At 45.2% G+C, this 16,327-nt stretch overlaps 2 protein-coding genes across 2 annotated transcripts; both read right to left on the bottom strand.

Moving 5' to 3' along the window:
• Positions 1-6,756: 6,756 nt before the first annotated feature.
• Positions 6,757-10,599, bottom strand: NCBP2 (nuclear cap binding protein subunit 2). Its single transcript, XM_074877529.1, has 4 exons — positions 10,466-10,599; positions 10,169-10,350; positions 9,130-9,268; positions 6,757-8,548 (listed from the first exon to the last, which is right to left on the bottom strand). The coding sequence occupies exons 1-4, from the start codon at positions 10,544-10,546 to the stop codon at positions 8,477-8,479; spliced, it is 474 nt and encodes a 157-aa protein (XP_074733630.1). The 5' UTR covers positions 10,547-10,599; the 3' UTR covers positions 6,757-8,476.
• Positions 10,600-11,360: 761 nt separating this feature from the next.
• PIGZ (phosphatidylinositol glycan anchor biosynthesis class Z) lies at positions 11,361-16,274 on the bottom strand. Its single transcript, XM_074877527.1, has 2 exons — positions 16,151-16,274; positions 11,361-15,554 (listed from the first exon to the last, which is right to left on the bottom strand). Exons 1-2 carry the CDS (start codon positions 16,266-16,268, stop codon positions 13,993-13,995), a joined length of 1,680 nt encoding a protein of 559 aa, XP_074733628.1. The 5' UTR covers positions 16,269-16,274; the 3' UTR covers positions 11,361-13,992.
• Between the last annotated feature and the right edge of the window lie 53 nt (positions 16,275-16,327).

Genomic DNA, 16,327 nt, shown 5'->3' with positions numbered 1-16,327 from the left:
GCACAAATCAGCTGGAATCTTCCCTCACTTTTCACATCCTGCCAGCTTTCTGCGCTCTGCTGAAGCAAAGTCTTTCTCTGTCAAATTCTGTACACCAAGTAATATTTGTTGGCCCTCATGGCCTTGGATTCTGAGAAAAATACTGTCCTGCAACTGATTTTGGACACTTACCATGAGGGATTTGGAATCTCCTACCAAAAGGCTGTGGTTACTTTTTGTGACACTGCTTTGCTCAGCTTTCCTGACTCACTTTGAGATACAACTCAGGAGTCAATACTGCTCCCACATGACCTTTTAAGAATTCATGCCATGTTAGCATGTTACATGTTTAATTTATGGAGAAATAACTTAGATAAAGTTCATTAAAGCACATTCAGTACTTCAGTGATATGCACACAGATCTCACTGAACTCAACGGGAGATAAAACTAAGCTCCTGATAGAACTGCACTCTATGAAACAACTCAGCAAAAAGTCCACCGTGAGTCAAGGTGTGTTTGTGAGATCTGAGTAACTCAGATCTCTGCCAAGTTTCCCTCTGGTGAGCTTAGACAACACCAAATATCTTCTCCTTACAGTTGTGCAGGATGGAACATTGCAAGATTGCTGCCTGAAGGCTTTTTCAAGCTAATATGTAGATTTCAAAGAATAAATTCATCTGGGAATTTAAAAGCAGAAGCAACAGTGCAGAGACTTTGGGACATTCCTGGATTTAATGGGGAAAAGTCCTTTCCAGTTCCTGGAAACACATTTCTCCTCTTACTAGAGTAAATTCAGAAGGGAAAAAAAAACCCTACAAAAACCAAACTACAAACCAGTCCTTTGCCAGCATGCGCAATCATGGTTACTACACACAGAACCTTTCAGTTCCACAGTGCTTAGTGTCAGGAGTCATGCTACATCTCAGCAGCCTTAAGGCGCTTTGACCTCTGCTGCTTCAGGGTACATTTGAAGATAGTTCAATCAGTCATTAGTCACTTCTGTTTCAAGCAAAATCCTAATATGAAAGAGTTTCTTCACGAAATTGAGACCCTGCACTAGCTGGACGGTGAAATGGGATGCTTTCAGAACACATCGTTCCAGAACAACTACTCGACTTGGCCGATCGCGGGGACTCGCAGAGCACACTCGTCTTGAAGCGAGACACGGCTTCTCATGACATCTTGTGGCAGTGTGACAAGCCGACAGGGGGGTTTTCACAAAAAGTAATTTGAGATGTTGCAAAACTGGTATTACAGAAACCCAAACACACAACAAAAAGCACCAACTTAAATTAAGCTGAACAGAGTAGCAACATTTTGAAGTCAGAAAAATTCCCCATAAAAATATTTAAAAACACAAAGTGTAAAATAAGACCACTAATTTAAAGTAATAAAGTTAGAAAACCAAAACAAGTTCAGTTTGAAGCAATTCAAACTGCACGTAAGCTAGACATCTAAATATGTCTGTATTATTAATACTTAATATATTCTTACCTATTCTAACTAGAAAATCAGAATCTCCTTTCAACTTGTGGCTTGCAGGGACAGACTGGTACAGAAGGGAAAAGCCTCATTGTCCAGAAACTTAATTACAAGCTGAGTCATTTAGGCTAATCTATGCTGATATTTATGTTGCCTGTAACTGAGAAAAGATCAAAATAGCAAATTTTATTTCCCATTTGTTTTCAAAATGTGTTCTGAGAAAAAATGTCTTTTTATTATAGCTGAAATAGCACAAATTGTGATTCAATACTGTCCTAATTGAAAAACAGCAGTCCCAGAGGAATCAATAAATAGCCCACCTTGAAGAGGAAATCAGAGGTAGTTCTAATTAAATAAAATTAACGCCAACAACATTACTTAAGATACAGTCTTATTTTCAAAAACATACTCATCCTCAAGGCACTCAAGAAGGATATTTTCTCAGTCATTAACTGAATAATGCTTAATTCACACTATTTTTTGATGGAAGGTATTTCAGTTTCTCTCTATGCAACTTGGTGTCTGAAACCCTGGCTCAGCCCCTCATACAGCTTCTGGAAGAGTGGTAGATTTTCCTGTCAGGGCAGAAGCAACTGGCTTTGTCTAGACTTTGTTGGCGGTAACAGAACAAAATACAGCAGCTTTTACGTAGTCAGAGATGAGCACTGGAGAACAAAGAGAAAGCTTCTGGGAGGAACATTCGACCAGAACTGCTGCCCTTACTGAACAGTCAAGAAAGGGTTTTCAAAAGCAAATGTCTGCTGTAGCACCTTCAAAGCAATAAAATCCTACACCAGCAGTAACTCATATTTGGCCTTCAAATGTGAAAAGAGAAATAAATCTACATTTCATTCAGGTCATGCACTCTTAGATTACTGCTTCTGCCAAATTTAGCCACAGCACAAAGGTGCAATGGACAACCAAGACCCTCCATTCTGCTGAGGGATTCACACAAAAAGCCATTCCATGCAGTCCTGTTCCCATTGAGAAGCACCCTCTGGAATTCAGGCGAAGGTGCTCCTGGGAAGGAAATGAAAAAGGGAAGTTTTAAACATAGTCTTCACTCAACTGTTCCTTAGCTGTAAAATGGTACAGCAGTACCATCAGACTAGTGGAAGACTTAAGCACAGATGGAAGATATTAATATGAAGCAAATAACAGCAGTCCTGCATGGACAGGATTCATCCCACTAGATCCCTACGTTCTTCTTAAGATATTATTACTTTGTAAAAATGGTTTAAAAGATCTAACGTATATCCTGCAAGTACTGCTCATCTTCCCAAACCATGCGTGAGAAGCGTACTTGTGTGTCTTCCTTACACCCCCACGTCACTGTGTCATGAAATACATTAGCACAGTCTAGTCAGTGCTAGCATTGAGGAGACTGAGAGGCTCAACTCCTCATCCACCACAGGCTCATCTCACACACAGCATAAGCCCCCTTATGCCCCAGATCAAAAATCTGTAAGATAAAAAAAGGGCACTTTCCCACAGAGATACTCTGAAGCAATAGATATTCAAGTCTGCAAAGTGCCCAAAGGACTACTGTAACTCCACAGAAAATTAGACATTTCAGACCCTGCCTACTGTCTTGTCAAGCTGCATACATTTACTTTGTGTGTAATACAGAACTTTATTTCATAACCTGTTAGAGATTGAAAAACAGATTTTTGGCACAAGGGGATTTGCTGGCAAAGTTACACAAAATATAATTAATGGGAGGTTGTGAAGCATGGATTGGGCATCTAAGAGCCAAGCCCTCCTTCAGTATCACAGGTGTGCTTCTAACAAAATCCGAAGAGGTTGCTGGGGGTAGGGAAAGAAGTCACCCCAGACACAGCATATCACAACATTCAGTATAAAAGACAACTAAGCTGTTGCTAAACAGAGGAATAGCAATGGGCTACAAACCCACAAATCCTTCTCACTCTGAAAAATGGTCTACAGATGAAAATTGTCCATTTTTACAACAGAAACCAAAGAAAAATCTTGAGACAGTACAACATGTAACAATGCTGCACAAAACAGCTTTCAGCAATCCCCTTCGCTGTCAGAATATGAAAGCATGCTAATTTTGCAGTCACTAGAGGGAGCCATCTGGCATTTTACTTGTGCTGCTCCTGAACTGTTTAAAACTCAAATTTCATGGTTCTGCTAAAGGGAAAGATTATTTGTGTCAGATCTAAACATATTAAGTAGTAAGTGTTGCAAAGAGTTTGGCTACCTATTTATGTTTGTGGCTTTTTTTTCCTGTAAGGAACCTTAACAGACACTCAAATAACCTTCAAGTTGAAGCTAAAATAATCTTGGAGAATATTACCTCACTGAAGTAAATAAAGTACATCTTTGTCTTTGAAAGCAGGTTGGGAAGCAGAGAGACAGGAAGGCAGTCTTCATAAACTGTGGAACCCTGACACAAGAATGGATTTCTCCTGCTTTCAGAAAGCAGTTTCTGAAGGTCAGTGAACTTTTTCCTTCATGTAACCCTGTTGTCAACTGACAGGGACACAATATACCCTTTCTACCTTTGTGGTGCAGACATTGGATGAAGTTACATGGTCTTGACATACAACTACTATATTTTTATGGATTCTCCAGACCTAGATCATTTGCCCAGAATGGAACACAGAAGACTCCTCAATCCTGATCCACCATGTGCTATAGAAAATAAAATGTAACTGTGAAGCATTAAGAAAGTAGGACCTGCAGAAGACCTCTCTGGGCCAAGCTTAGAGTAAATTATATACATAGGTGATAATGAAAGACTTTAGTGATCTATTTTTCTCTCAAATTCTGTTTTCTAGAATTGATCATGACTAGTCACGTCTATAATGGGACACTATACTGGGAAACTGATGCCTGAAGTGCACAGTCCTAACTTCATGTGTACATATCCCTTGAGGGCTGTGCAAGGCTCTGGAATAGACAAGATCATGACCAACTTGCTTAACCTAAACTTCTATGGTGTCTCCTTCTGCAGTGCTGATGGCTGTCTGCAGGTGGAAGAAAGTAGTAAGCCCTCTTAATTTCCATAGTTCAATCAGTTTAAGGTCTGAAAATGAGCCTCAAAGGAGCTTTATGCTAGCAGCCTTTTAATTCTGCATACAAATCATAAATTCATTCTTAAAAATTAAGTGGATGGTCACGCAAAAAAACCTCCCTTTTCTTTACTCTTCCAGCTTCTCATCCAGCCTGGAGAGAGCACACTTTTGAGAAATGAGCAAGGCCTGGTTTTCAGTTTGCACCATTACTGAAATCCTGGGATACAACACAGCCAACTGTGAATAGCCTTCCTCTGCCTACATGGGACAGAAAGAGATGAAGCAGTAATGGAGACAACACCTGCCAGTCACAAGCTGGGGCTCTACACTGGTCTTAGCTAGACAAGGGCAGGGAGGCCTCCTCCCCCAAGCCAGGAGAAACACTTACACCATCTAGTTATCCCAAAAGGGAGAGCAGAGGAGCTGTGTGCATTACTACGGCGCAGCTCTGAGTATATCCAATCCCTTGTGCAAAAGCTTATTTCGGTAGGAACAGGCAGGAGACATATGAAAGCAGACAATAAATTATGCCATTACTTCCCAAACACACTAAGACGTTTTGAAGCCCAGGACGCTTCTCCCTGCAGTCTTCAGCAATTTTTTGGTACTTCACCTGTAGTCGTATCAGGCCCTATACTTACCTGAAAGTACCAAATACACTCAGCTAGGAGCAGAAGTCCCAGAGGCTGCAAAGAAAAATGCCCACTCTAACTCTTCTTCATTTATATGCTGTAACACAAGGTACCGCTTGTGCTTCAGAAACTCAGACAACAGTTTATAAGATGTTCAGTCCCAGAGGACTGCTCGGACTAGTACTGTCTGTGACTCTAGATAAAGCCTTCCTACGGACCACATCAATTTTTACAGTAGAGTTCTTCACCCACTTTTACCTTCACAAGAAGCTTAATCTGACAAGATATGGATAATGAGGTGCTGGATATTAGCTTAAATACTTTAATCATTTTGTCTTTCAGAATCGTCTGTGTAGAAAGAACCATTCCATCACCACCACTGGTGGCTGCACTGGCACCAACCTGAGCAGGAGCTTTGCTGCTGCACAGGGTAGCAAGTAACCTGACTAATATAAAGACCACGTTGAAACCAGCCTGCTGGGGTACACTGGTAACAGGGATTATTTTGTCAGTCGCTGAAAATGAAGGCCTTTAATGCTCCAATTTACACTCTACTGATTTTACAGTGTAATACAAAGACTCAAATGCTGTGAATACAAATCCTATTTGCAGCTATTGGAGCCAAAGAGAGGCATATGAACCAACCCACCATGAGCCTGCACAAGTCTGGGGGAAAGACTGAAGCTCTCACTTCCTTAATTTGCAACAGCCTCTCTTCCACCATGGCATATCTAAGCTTCCACTCATATTCTTAGCTGCTGTATTTCTTTATGGATACAATTCCATAAAAGTATCTAACTATGAGGAACAAGTATTTTGAAAAGCTAATTAATATAGAGCTTAAACTTCTATGGAAGTGTATGTAATCATAATGAACTGGTGCGTCAAAAAAAAAAAAATCACAGGAGATCCTACACTTCCATGAGAATCTGATCACAATGACTTGCCATGTAAGAAAGCTAAAGCATCCCCCCAGTGAAGTTTTAAAGACTTAATTCAGTTACTTTTGTTAAGCACTAGCTTCAGCAGAGCCATGTCTGATTTCAATTAGGGAAGGCAAAAATCAAACCATGTTCACTTGTCCTTTATATGCACTTCTGAGATACTAAGACTTCACACAATAGATCATGTGCTTTTCAATCCCATACTGATTGAAACTTTTCTCAAAATAGAAAATCTCACTTTAAAACAAAATCTTTCTGTCACATCATATGTGTGCAGCAAAAGACAGTGATGGTTTTCGGGGAAAATCTTATTATCATCTCCATTTCATTTGAGAATGACTGTCTTGCAGCATTTACAATAAGAAATAATTTTAAAACTCATTTTTACAAGGAAGTGAATCCTGAAAACTACTTGATACACACCAAGGACTTTCATGTCCACTTCAGCATCAGTAAATAATTTAATTTCTGTTCTGTAATCCAAGAAGTACCAGAATGAAAAGCTGCATCTTTCAGCACCCAGTTAAGAACTGAACAAGACTGAAAAGTCAGTCAAAAGGAAGGAATGTTCACTCTCTCCATCTTGAAAGACACTAGAATAAAGGATGTGGACAAGAGTCTGAATATAGCTCCTTTCTCTCACTGATTCTGTTAAAAAACAAAACAAAACAAACCAATCCATTTTAACGTTGCAGCTTTATTTGAAAGTGACCTAGAATTTTGGTAACACCATTTTTTATACAAAATCAATACAATGAAAAATAAACTTCAGAGGTTTCCTAGAGCAGATTACAGGCTGTAAACTCATAATCAAATGTACTACATAGAAAAAGGTAACTTTGTTCAAAGTATTGTTTGCAGACCAGCACCTAGTGATCCTGAAAAGCTAGTTTTACTCTATGCGACAAAAAAAAAAGCTCACCGAAAACCTTGTTTCCTAACTAAGCCAAGTCTCATTGCAGTTGTTCTATCTCACTGTATTTCAAATTTACAGTAATAGTTGTGACTAACTGTACACAAGAAACACATCAAGATACCCAACAATATCTTCAGTGAGTAAAGATCAACTTTTACATACCTGGTATTTTAAAGGTTTTTAAGGAGTCATGGACAACAAAGTATTTGGACAAAACTTTACGAATTGCCATTTCCAAAGAACTCAGAAGTCCATTTAAAAAATAACCCAAAGCCCTGTAACAGTTCCTTTTAAACTATTTCATTTCAGCAGGTCAATTTCACAGACTGTGGGATCACTAATTATTTTTATTCTTATGTCTGCAGCACATCAAAATCCCATCATATAAACTAGCAGTATTAACAGGATCGGGAGGGGGATCTATACAGTCCTGCAATTCTTTTACCATTCTTACCACATGCTCAGTAGAAAGTAAGGCTCCTCCTAAAACCTATCTCTCTTTATTTTTACCTTTGTTGGAAATCAAGTTTCTCAGACAGTGAATCTATTTTGAGAACAAACTTTCTCATTATACACACAGTTCCTCAAACATCCCATTTCTGGGGTGTAACTGTACAGCTTGGCTTCATGCAACACTTGTAGGCACAGGAAAGGTATTGTTCCCCAAATATTAAGGCTGTAGAGAGCTGCCCAACAGGAGCAAAATACTATTACTGCAACTGTGAAAATAACTGCTACTGTAATTCTTACACTTACTGTTCTCTGTATGCCACAAAGCAAAATGGTTCTGAATCATGCAAAGTCCTGCAACCGCATTATACTCTGCAGAAGACTGCAAGGGTCTGTTTCCTGCTCTCTGCTAGGCTTGCTTCTGGCTTTATGATGCCTGGGCTCACCAATCTGACTTTATTGTGGCCATTCACGCAGGTGTGCTAGGAACAGCACCAGTGTAAAAGGATGCAATCCAGTAACCCCAGAAAATGTGCAACTTTAAGTCTTCCCTAGAAATTGAAAAATTTCCCTAGAAAATCCATGTCCTTTTCAGGCTCTTTGCCTTTTTCTTTCATCTCTGAAACATACACCAATCGTTCTTTATGATGGCTCTCCACCCTGTGATACTAATGTAAACAAAACCCAGTGATAGAATAATCAAGTTTTGCCAGTGAAACAAAGCACCACAGTGTTAAAGCTTTGTTCCTTTCAGTAGAGTTACAGCAGCATTTAGAGACCAAAGCCTCACGCACACTATTGCTTATAACCTTGCTCCCAGGTCCTCTGTACTAAGGTACTCTGCAATGCTTTGGATCCTGGGATTAAAACAGAAAGAGTTATTGAACATACTATGTGATCACAGGAACACGGGTAGTAGTTTCTGTGAATTTCTAGCTACATAAATTTGTGTGCAACAGACCTCTGTTGTGCCTGGTGACATTTACAATGCAGATTTAGTTCTCCTGTGAGGCTGATGAGTCATTCACTATTCACTGGCATTGAACAGTTTTGCCATAGCCACCTCTTCCAGCATCATAGTCTTGCCGATATTCGTCTCGGACCTTACAAAGGAAAAAAGGGAAGTCTAGTAAAGACTAAGAAAAACAATTTCTCAAAAACTATTACACCATCAGAATACAGTCAAACTGAGTTCACGACATGCAAGTGGCATCAGGGAGCTGACTGACAAAACAGAAGGCAAAGTGCATCATGCAGAAGCCCAGAATACAGCATAACCTAACTTCCTTTTCAGTAATGCCCAGGGGGACTCTTTAATCAAGACAGCCAAAGTGAGGATGGCTAGCCTCATGCTTCAGCAGCAAAAGCATCCGCTACCTGCTCAACTTTAGGTAAGCTAAGTGCTGTCCTCTGTGTTCTTGACAGCCTTACATCTTCTGGGCTTTTTTATAAGCATTATCTCCCCAAGCAGCCAAGGAGTCTGAAAATACTCTCAGTGAAATACACGAATAAATTACTTATTCTTAGCGGCTAACACCATCACTGGTAAGATTTCTTACAGACTAACATACGGTACTATATTAAACAATAATTCATAAGTTCCTATTTCTGAAGTTGTTCTGAGTGTGTTCATTCAAAAAGCAGTAGTTTCACAGTCCCTTAAAAACCAGGCTGTACAACCTACCTGGCCCCCTGATCTTCCACGACCATACTGTCTACCCTCCTTAAATCCTGCATCCCAGTCTGTCCTTATGATCCTATCATCAAGTCTGGTTCCATTGATGTACCGCATTGCATTTTCAGCATCTCCTCTTGCATAATACCTTAGGAATAGGTTAATGAAATAAAATGGACTTCTATTTTCAACACAAGGAAAAAAGAACAATACCAAAGAGGATACAAACCCAAGTATTTGCTTGGATCAGGTTCTTGCTTGGTTACTTTTAAAAGCAACTGCTTTTATGAAGCTATGTGGGCTGAGAAAACTGCTAGTGAAACTGCGCGACATGCAGGAATTCAAGCATATTAAAAACGCACATATAGGATCGAGTTCTTTAACCGCACCCACCCTTAGAAGCATAAAGCTCTATTACTAAAGAGAGACTGAGAAGTGCCCCCCCCGCCCCCCATATGCATGTTCGGTTCATGCTGCAAACTTCCACCATTTCGGTGAGTTCGCTGGAGCCGGTAACAGAACGATCTTCAAAGAGACTTGCATGTAATGACGCCAACACGTGACAGGGATGCAGGAAACCAACAGAAACTTTACGCGCATGCTCGTTTGAACAGAAACACCTCTACTCGGGCACTGAGAGTATGCTTTTACTGCAGAAGCCAACTATCTAGAAAGCGTCTGGCTTAAAGTATCTGAGTGAAAGCAACCTAATAACCACCACGTGACGTGCAGTGTATGTTAGACCCACAGAATCGTTCCTTTAGGTTGGAAAAGACCTTTAAGATCACCGAGTCCAGCCGTTAACCTCGCACTGCCCGCTCTCGCCCCGGACTCCCACAGACGCTTTAGCAACCGAATAATTTCATCCTCGGATGATTTTCCCGTGACTCAGAGCCCGCATTTCAGTCCCCCCACGCCCTGCCCGCTCCTGCCCACCGCTGCGGCGGCCTGCGGGCGGCACCACCAGCCGCCGCCCCAGCGCGAGGCCCGCTCCCCCTGCCCGGCTCAGCGGCCGCGGGGCAGCAGGCCCGGGCCCGCAGAAGGATACTCCACGAAGCAGAAGCCGCAGGCGGTTTTCTTCACTTTGTCCAGCCCCATGATGACCTTCTTGATGTCGCCGCTCTTGCCGAAGAGCTCGTGGATCTGCTCCTCCGTGGTGTAGAAGGAGAGGTTCCCCACGTACAGCGTGCAGCTCTTCCTCAGCAGCCGCTCCTGGTCGTACCGCGTCCCCTGAGCCGCAACGACAGCGTTACCCCGCAGCGGGCCCACGGCCGGGCCCGGGCGGCGGCCCAGGCGGCCCGGCAGCCCCCACCCCCGGCAGCGGCGGCGGCGGCGCCCCGCTCACCCGGAAGTGCTGGTCCCGGTACTGGCTGAGGTCGGCGTAGGAGTCGCTGCGCAGGATGCTCAGCGTGCCCCCGGCGGCCATGGCAGCGCCGCCGCCCGCCGCCCCTCAGCGCCCGCCCGCCCCGCGGCCGCCGCGCGAGCAGCCAATGGGGAGCGGGGCGGGCCCGGGCCCTCGCGAGAGCGGGCGGCGCTGGCGGGCGGCTCTCGCGAGAGCGGGCGCAGGATGGTGCTGCGGCGGGTGCTGGTCGCGCTCCTCAGCAACCCGCAGCTGATCGAGCGGCTCGCCCAGTCGCGGCCCATCCGCGCCGCCGCCCGCCTCACGGCCGCTGCCATCACCCGCGGGCAGCTCGGCGCCCACCGGGCGGCGCGGGGCCTGGCCCCCCGCCTGCTCCGCCTGCGCGATACCTTCCTCGGGGAGCTCAAGGACGGCGCCCGGGCGCGGGGCTGGCCGTGGCCCCCCGGGCGCGGGCCGGGCCGAGGCGGCCGCCCCGGAGCAGCGCCCTGACCGCCGCGCCGCGCCGGGCCGGAGGCAGCTGCGGAGCCGCAGCGGGCGCAGGATCCCGCCGGGGAGGAGGTGGGAACCGCGGCCGCTTCCCAAGCGCAGGAGAACGAGCGCGTTAGAGCCGGCGGGGGAACGGGCTCCTGGGCCCCGGCGGCAGGCGGACACCCTCAGCCTCTCCCGAAGGCCGCGGAGCGCCGCGGCGGAAGGCGGGCCGACGGCTGCGGGCGGGCGCTGCTTTTCCACAGCCTGTAGCCGGGAGCGGCTCCTGGGGCCGAGCATCACAACGCGAAACGTGCTGCTGCTGGGTATGACGGATTTTCACCTCAAAGTCAGTTTACACTTTCCGCGGTACTCGGCAACAGGCAGAAGGCAGACAGACTCACATTAAACATCGTCCAGAATACGGTCAGGATTGTCACTTTAAGTGCTCGATAAGAAACTTGAAATAAAACCCAATGTCTCACTGGAGTTCCTTTAACATTTTCCGTCTACACAACAGTAATATTCTACATTTGATACGACTTTGATACAAAAAGCGCTAAATGTCAATGATGATGGTGATGGACAGGATAATAGCCCGTTTACAGGTAGGTAAGAGTCAGTAGCTATTCTGAAAGCACACCTCAAGTCTATGGTAGCGAGAAGGGTTTAGGGGGAAAAATCAACCAATAGAGCCATCCTAAATATAAATACAGAAAAGGATGGATCCAGCATAGGTAGTGCACAGGGCTGGTTTACTTAAGGTGGTGTATCTAACAACATGGATGAGACTAAAGTAGTGAACCTTCCCTCATAGCGTGTTTCACTATTTAGTGTAGCTGACTCGATGCTCGGTTAACTGGGAAAGATGATTTCCAATCTCTGTATTACTCTAGGTAAAAAGAACCTTGCATGTTATCTGAGATACAGTTTCCAGCAGTGCCGGTAAAATTAAACCTCCCACCAACAAAGACTTAGGCGTGCATGGATGGAAAAAATGGATCTATGGTGTAAAATGATAAAGGTCTGGCCAATGAGACAAAAGCAGTGTATTTTCAGTCTGAGTTAGTATTTGCAGTCCAGGTTCTCTTCCTGGCTCTGTCACAGGTTAGCTGTGCAGCGGTGGAGAGGTCATTATGGCATAGGAATCGTGCTCCATCACACCCCTGATGAGTTTCAGGAACTACCCCACTGAGAGTGTCAGAGATCTTGAGTTTATGAAAATAACTTTTAAAACTTAACCTGTTTAAGAAAGCGGAAAACAGTAAGCAGGACATAGTACCAACTGTGCACGTGGCTATTTTCCCAGAGAGAGCAGAAAGGAAATCAACTTGCAAGATACATTTGGTGTCATGATGCTTTTGTAACTACTTCATGCGTTATCAGTACAAACATACACACACACCCTCTTCCCCCCGCCCCCCCCAACATGCACCTTTAATTTACAGGCCTGTCAGTAATGAGGGATGAAGGATGCAAAACAAGCATGTAGGGGAGACAACACAAAATGCTTTACAAGAGAACAAGAGCTATGTTTCCTAAACATCTAGATTGTACATATAGTTTGGAAGACACAGGCAAATCCTTCACACAGGGATTTTTCCTAGCTTCCCTTCAGAGCCTGACATCAAGCTATAGTATCCTTGTCTGTGTTGAAAACCTGGCTCATGAGACCTTACATAAAGTTGTGTGGATGAAGAACTGCAAAAAGCATTATTGCCGTTGCAAGCAGGAAGAACTCAAGTGTCAGATTTGTTTAAGAGGGAGAGACTTGACCTACAGTGCATGTGCCAAATTAGTATCTCCCTCCCTGTCGGGATGTTTTGTATCCAGAAGTTCATGCAGGCAAAACAAAAAATTCTTAGTTGTGCTACACTGTTAAGCATATACCTCATTCTCAGCTGAAGCTCGGGGTTATTTGTATCCCACTTTAAAAGCAGACTGCTCTCCGATAGAGAGCGAGGATGGGATCTGTCATTCTGACTAGGCTGATTTAATGGGGAGCTGTTACTGAAAGGGAAGGGGGTCGCAGGGGATGCGGCTTCTTCCTCAGATCCTCACACGCTCCCCTGCAACAGAACTGGTGGATCTCTAACCCTGTGGTAAGCCAGTTCGGAAAGCCATCTGGTCAAACGCCTACAAAGGATCAAGTCCTTGCGAGTCACCTGTTTTCTGTCTGCGCGGCGCCTTGAAGCGGCTCACCGCGGGGCCTGCTGTGCGCCACTGCCGGTGTCAGAGCCACGGCAGAGCCATGAAAGCTGCGAGACTTGCAGCGGCAGTGTGCAAGGGAAGGGCTGCCCCCTTTGCACAGCTAGACAACAGACGGGCTTAATGCCATCAAAATACAGCGTTCTCAAGCTGCTGTAATGGAACTGTGGCAAGAAAGACTAAACAGGCAAAATAAAGCTTGGATTTTAGGATTTAGCACAAGTACTGACGCTGAAGCATCTTCCGTGTTCTAAATCTGATTCTGTCAGATCAACAGTGGGGATTTTTCAAGACAGAGCCACCTAAGAACCAGTATCAGACAGTATCATGACGCTGTGATCGCTATATTGTGACCGCAGTCTGGTCTAATGAGTGAGGGGATGCTCCAAATTTTGAAGAGCGTAAAAATAAAACCTGACTAAGACCAACTTTTGTCTAGTCCTGTAACCTCTCTCCAGCAGCTGAGTTAATGCCCGTTATCAGTTTTTACCACACAATCCATACCCCCCCTGTTAGAGATTATAAGAACTTTCAAAAATAAGTCTCACGTGGGAAGAGCTAAGCTTGAATCACAGTTTTGGTAGGCTTTGATTTCATCCTCTCTCATTAAAAAAAATTACACAAGTTCATATGAAACACCACAGGGGCTGAATAACTCAAATTTTAAGCAGATTCCATCTAGAACTGGCTATACTGGTGAGTGTAAGAGCATGAAGAAAGGGAATAAAGACTCGGGAGCTCCCAGTGTCACTGCTTGTGCTGAAGGGGGGTCTGAAGAGGAAGGTCTCGCAGCACCTTGGGCAGCACCCAAGTGAAGTGAAAAACCGTTGTTCTAGAATCTAAAGGGTCTGCTGGTCCCTGTCTAGCTGAAGGATGTACAGTCCTAACTGACTTCTCCAATTTCCACTGAACAGGAAGGGTATTTGTGGTGGGTCTTCCATTGATAAGTGTGGAAATATCAAAGTCTCGTTCTTGAACGAGACACCACATTTTGTGATTGTGGCTCTGACCGTACCAGGGATTATAACAAAAACATGACAGTCATTGCAGATAAAATTGTTTACTTGCTGCTCTACTGTTTGGCAGAGGGTTTCTTCTTCAGACCCAGCCATATCAATGACTTCTACATGTGTGTCTCTCTTCTTGATATTAAGCAGAGACCTGGGAGGCATGTAGGTGTGAGCAAAGAGTAGCCTGTAGTGGCTTGGCTGGTTTGAGGACTCCGGAGAATGCATGAGTTGCTCCAAGTGAAGCAAACATGGTATCAGTCCTCCCTGGTGTAAGCACCCAAAGAGCAAAGCCCCGAGAACATTGAAAATAATAATGATGTGTTTCCACTTCGCAGCTCTATTCTGTGACGTGCTGAACAGGACTAAAGGCAAGATGAGAGGAATGAGAAACCGAGGTTCTTGGTGACTGAATAGGGAGAGAAATGCCAAAGGAACAAAGTAAAACAGCAGTAATGTTGGATTGCCCTCGGAATGCACTAACAACCCAGACGACCGACGGTAATGTGATTTGACCCGTATTAATTGGTGGATATATTTCTTCAACATTTTAAAACCAGCACCAATGGCCAGAATATGTAAGATCCCAAAGAGCATTATTCCATTGACTGTAAAATGTGTAACTCGTGGGTGACTTCCATGCAGTGCAAGGTTACGAGGGTTAAGATTATAGCTGAGAAAATTGAAAGGCGTTACTATCACTTTCTCATTTAATTGGCCTATTACATCAAATAGGCTGCTCTTTTTAATGCTGTAGAGGTTGTCTAAGCCTATGGAGGTAAAATAGAAGGTGTCAGCTGTTACAAAAACAACGGCAGTAAAACATGCACATAGGAGAAGCTTCAAAAAGTAGTTTATGACAGTTTTAATGTTCTTTTGAGAGTCAACAATTAAACCAGCCCAGTAAAGCAGGGGCATTAGAGCAAATGCCAAAAAGGTTGGCCTGTTGAAAAACCCCGCAGTTGTTATAATACCTATGAGAGGGCTGCTTGTAGGGTCCGCTAAGCTGCCGTCAGACTTTCTCGAGGAAACCAATAGCATCAGAAGAGCAAAGAGAAGTCCTTCAAGTGTGTTGGTAAACGTTCTTGTATAAAACACCAGAGTGACATACGATCCGGCAAGAAGTACCAGTGCTTTCCACGGATCCGCTTCCCAGAAAGGAGCTAATCGGTAAACACTGTAGTCGAGTATGAAAGAAAAGACTGTAAAGAGAAGGCGAGGTGATACAAGAAGGGTGTAGCTGTTGATGCAACTCGAACATATGTCCAGCTGCTGCAAGGACTTGATCACCCAGTAGGTAACTCCTGATGTCATTAATGGGAAAACAACTGTTCTGCAAGGAGAGCTGGAAAGGAACTCCCAAGGATAATAGACCTGTAGGTTTAAAATATCTCCTATAAAGGAAGAAAAAAAGAAGAAAAAAACCATACATACATAATATATTTTATTCAGTACTTCAGCATTAGGGATACAATTTAGTGTAAGAGGCATCACGATGCAGAGCAGTCCCTAAACTTCTGAGACTGGTGTCAACCTTGAAATTTTTAGGAGTATGCCATTAATTTTTCCCTTTAATTTTTAGAAAGCTTCCAAGAGAAAAAAGAGAAGTCTATCATGGTGACACGGTTCCCGGCGCCACTCGCTGTGGACAGCACACAGCGGGAACGCAACCCCCAGGCGGCGGATCCGCTCCGAGCCTGCGGGCGAGGGTCGCTCTGTGACAAGAGGCAGCACGAAGCAGGCCGGCAGCTTCGGTTTCTGCGGGCGCCCCGCAGCCCCTGGGCGCAGGAGCAGGCTGGGCCTCAGCGCCAAGCACCGCTTTACCTCCCCCGCGGGACTCGCGCCGGGGGGCTGCAGGGGAAATGCCCTCTCGGGGTGTCTCCACCGCCGCTGCCCGCTGAGGGGCGGCGGCCGGGGCCCAGCGCCCCGCCGGGCGTGTGGGCACCGCGGGGCCGGCCCGCCCCAGCCCCGCCCCGCCCGCCGCCCTTACCTGCCATCACCTCGGGCGACTGGAAGAACTCGTCGGGGTGCAGGTAGCCGGCCTGCGGCAGGAGGCACCAGCCCGCCCGCAGCGCGGCCAGCAGCGCCCACAGCCGCCGGGCCCCCATGGCGGCACCGCCTCGCCCCGCCAGGGGGCGCCCGCCCGCCCGCGGCGCCGCAGCGGGAG

The sequence above is a fragment of the Strix uralensis genome, chromosome 9, assembly GCF_047716275.1.
Source record: "Strix uralensis isolate ZFMK-TIS-50842 chromosome 9, bStrUra1, whole genome shotgun sequence".
In the NCBI taxonomy this organism is placed as follows: Eukaryota; Metazoa; Chordata; class Aves; order Strigiformes; family Strigidae; genus Strix; species Strix uralensis.
The sequence above is the reverse complement of the archived record's forward strand: the minus strand, read 5'-3'. Positions and strand labels throughout refer to the sequence as shown.

Bases quoted from the DNA above. Each gene is read 5' to 3' on its own strand.
- PIGZ (XM_074877527.1), bottom strand. From the start codon at position 16,268: ATGGGGGCCCGGCGGCTGTGGGCGCTGCTGGCCGCGCTGCGGGCGGGC. The intron at 15,555-16,150 runs GTAAGGGCGGCG...CTTCCTTTATAG, and splicing joins GTCGCCCGAGGTGATGGCAG to GAGATATTTTAAACCTACAG.
- NCBP2 (XM_074877529.1), bottom strand. From the start codon at position 10,546: ATGGCCGCCGGGGGCACGCTGAGCATCCTGCGCAGCGACTCCTACGCC. The intron at 10,351-10,465 runs GTGAGCGGGGCG...GTTGCGGCTCAG, and splicing joins ACCGGGACCAGCACTTCCGG to GGGACGCGGTACGACCAGGA. The intron at 9,269-10,168 runs GTATCCTTCTGC...CCTATTCCTAAG, and splicing joins TGCGGCTTCTGCTTCGTGGA to GTATTATGCAAGAGGAGATG.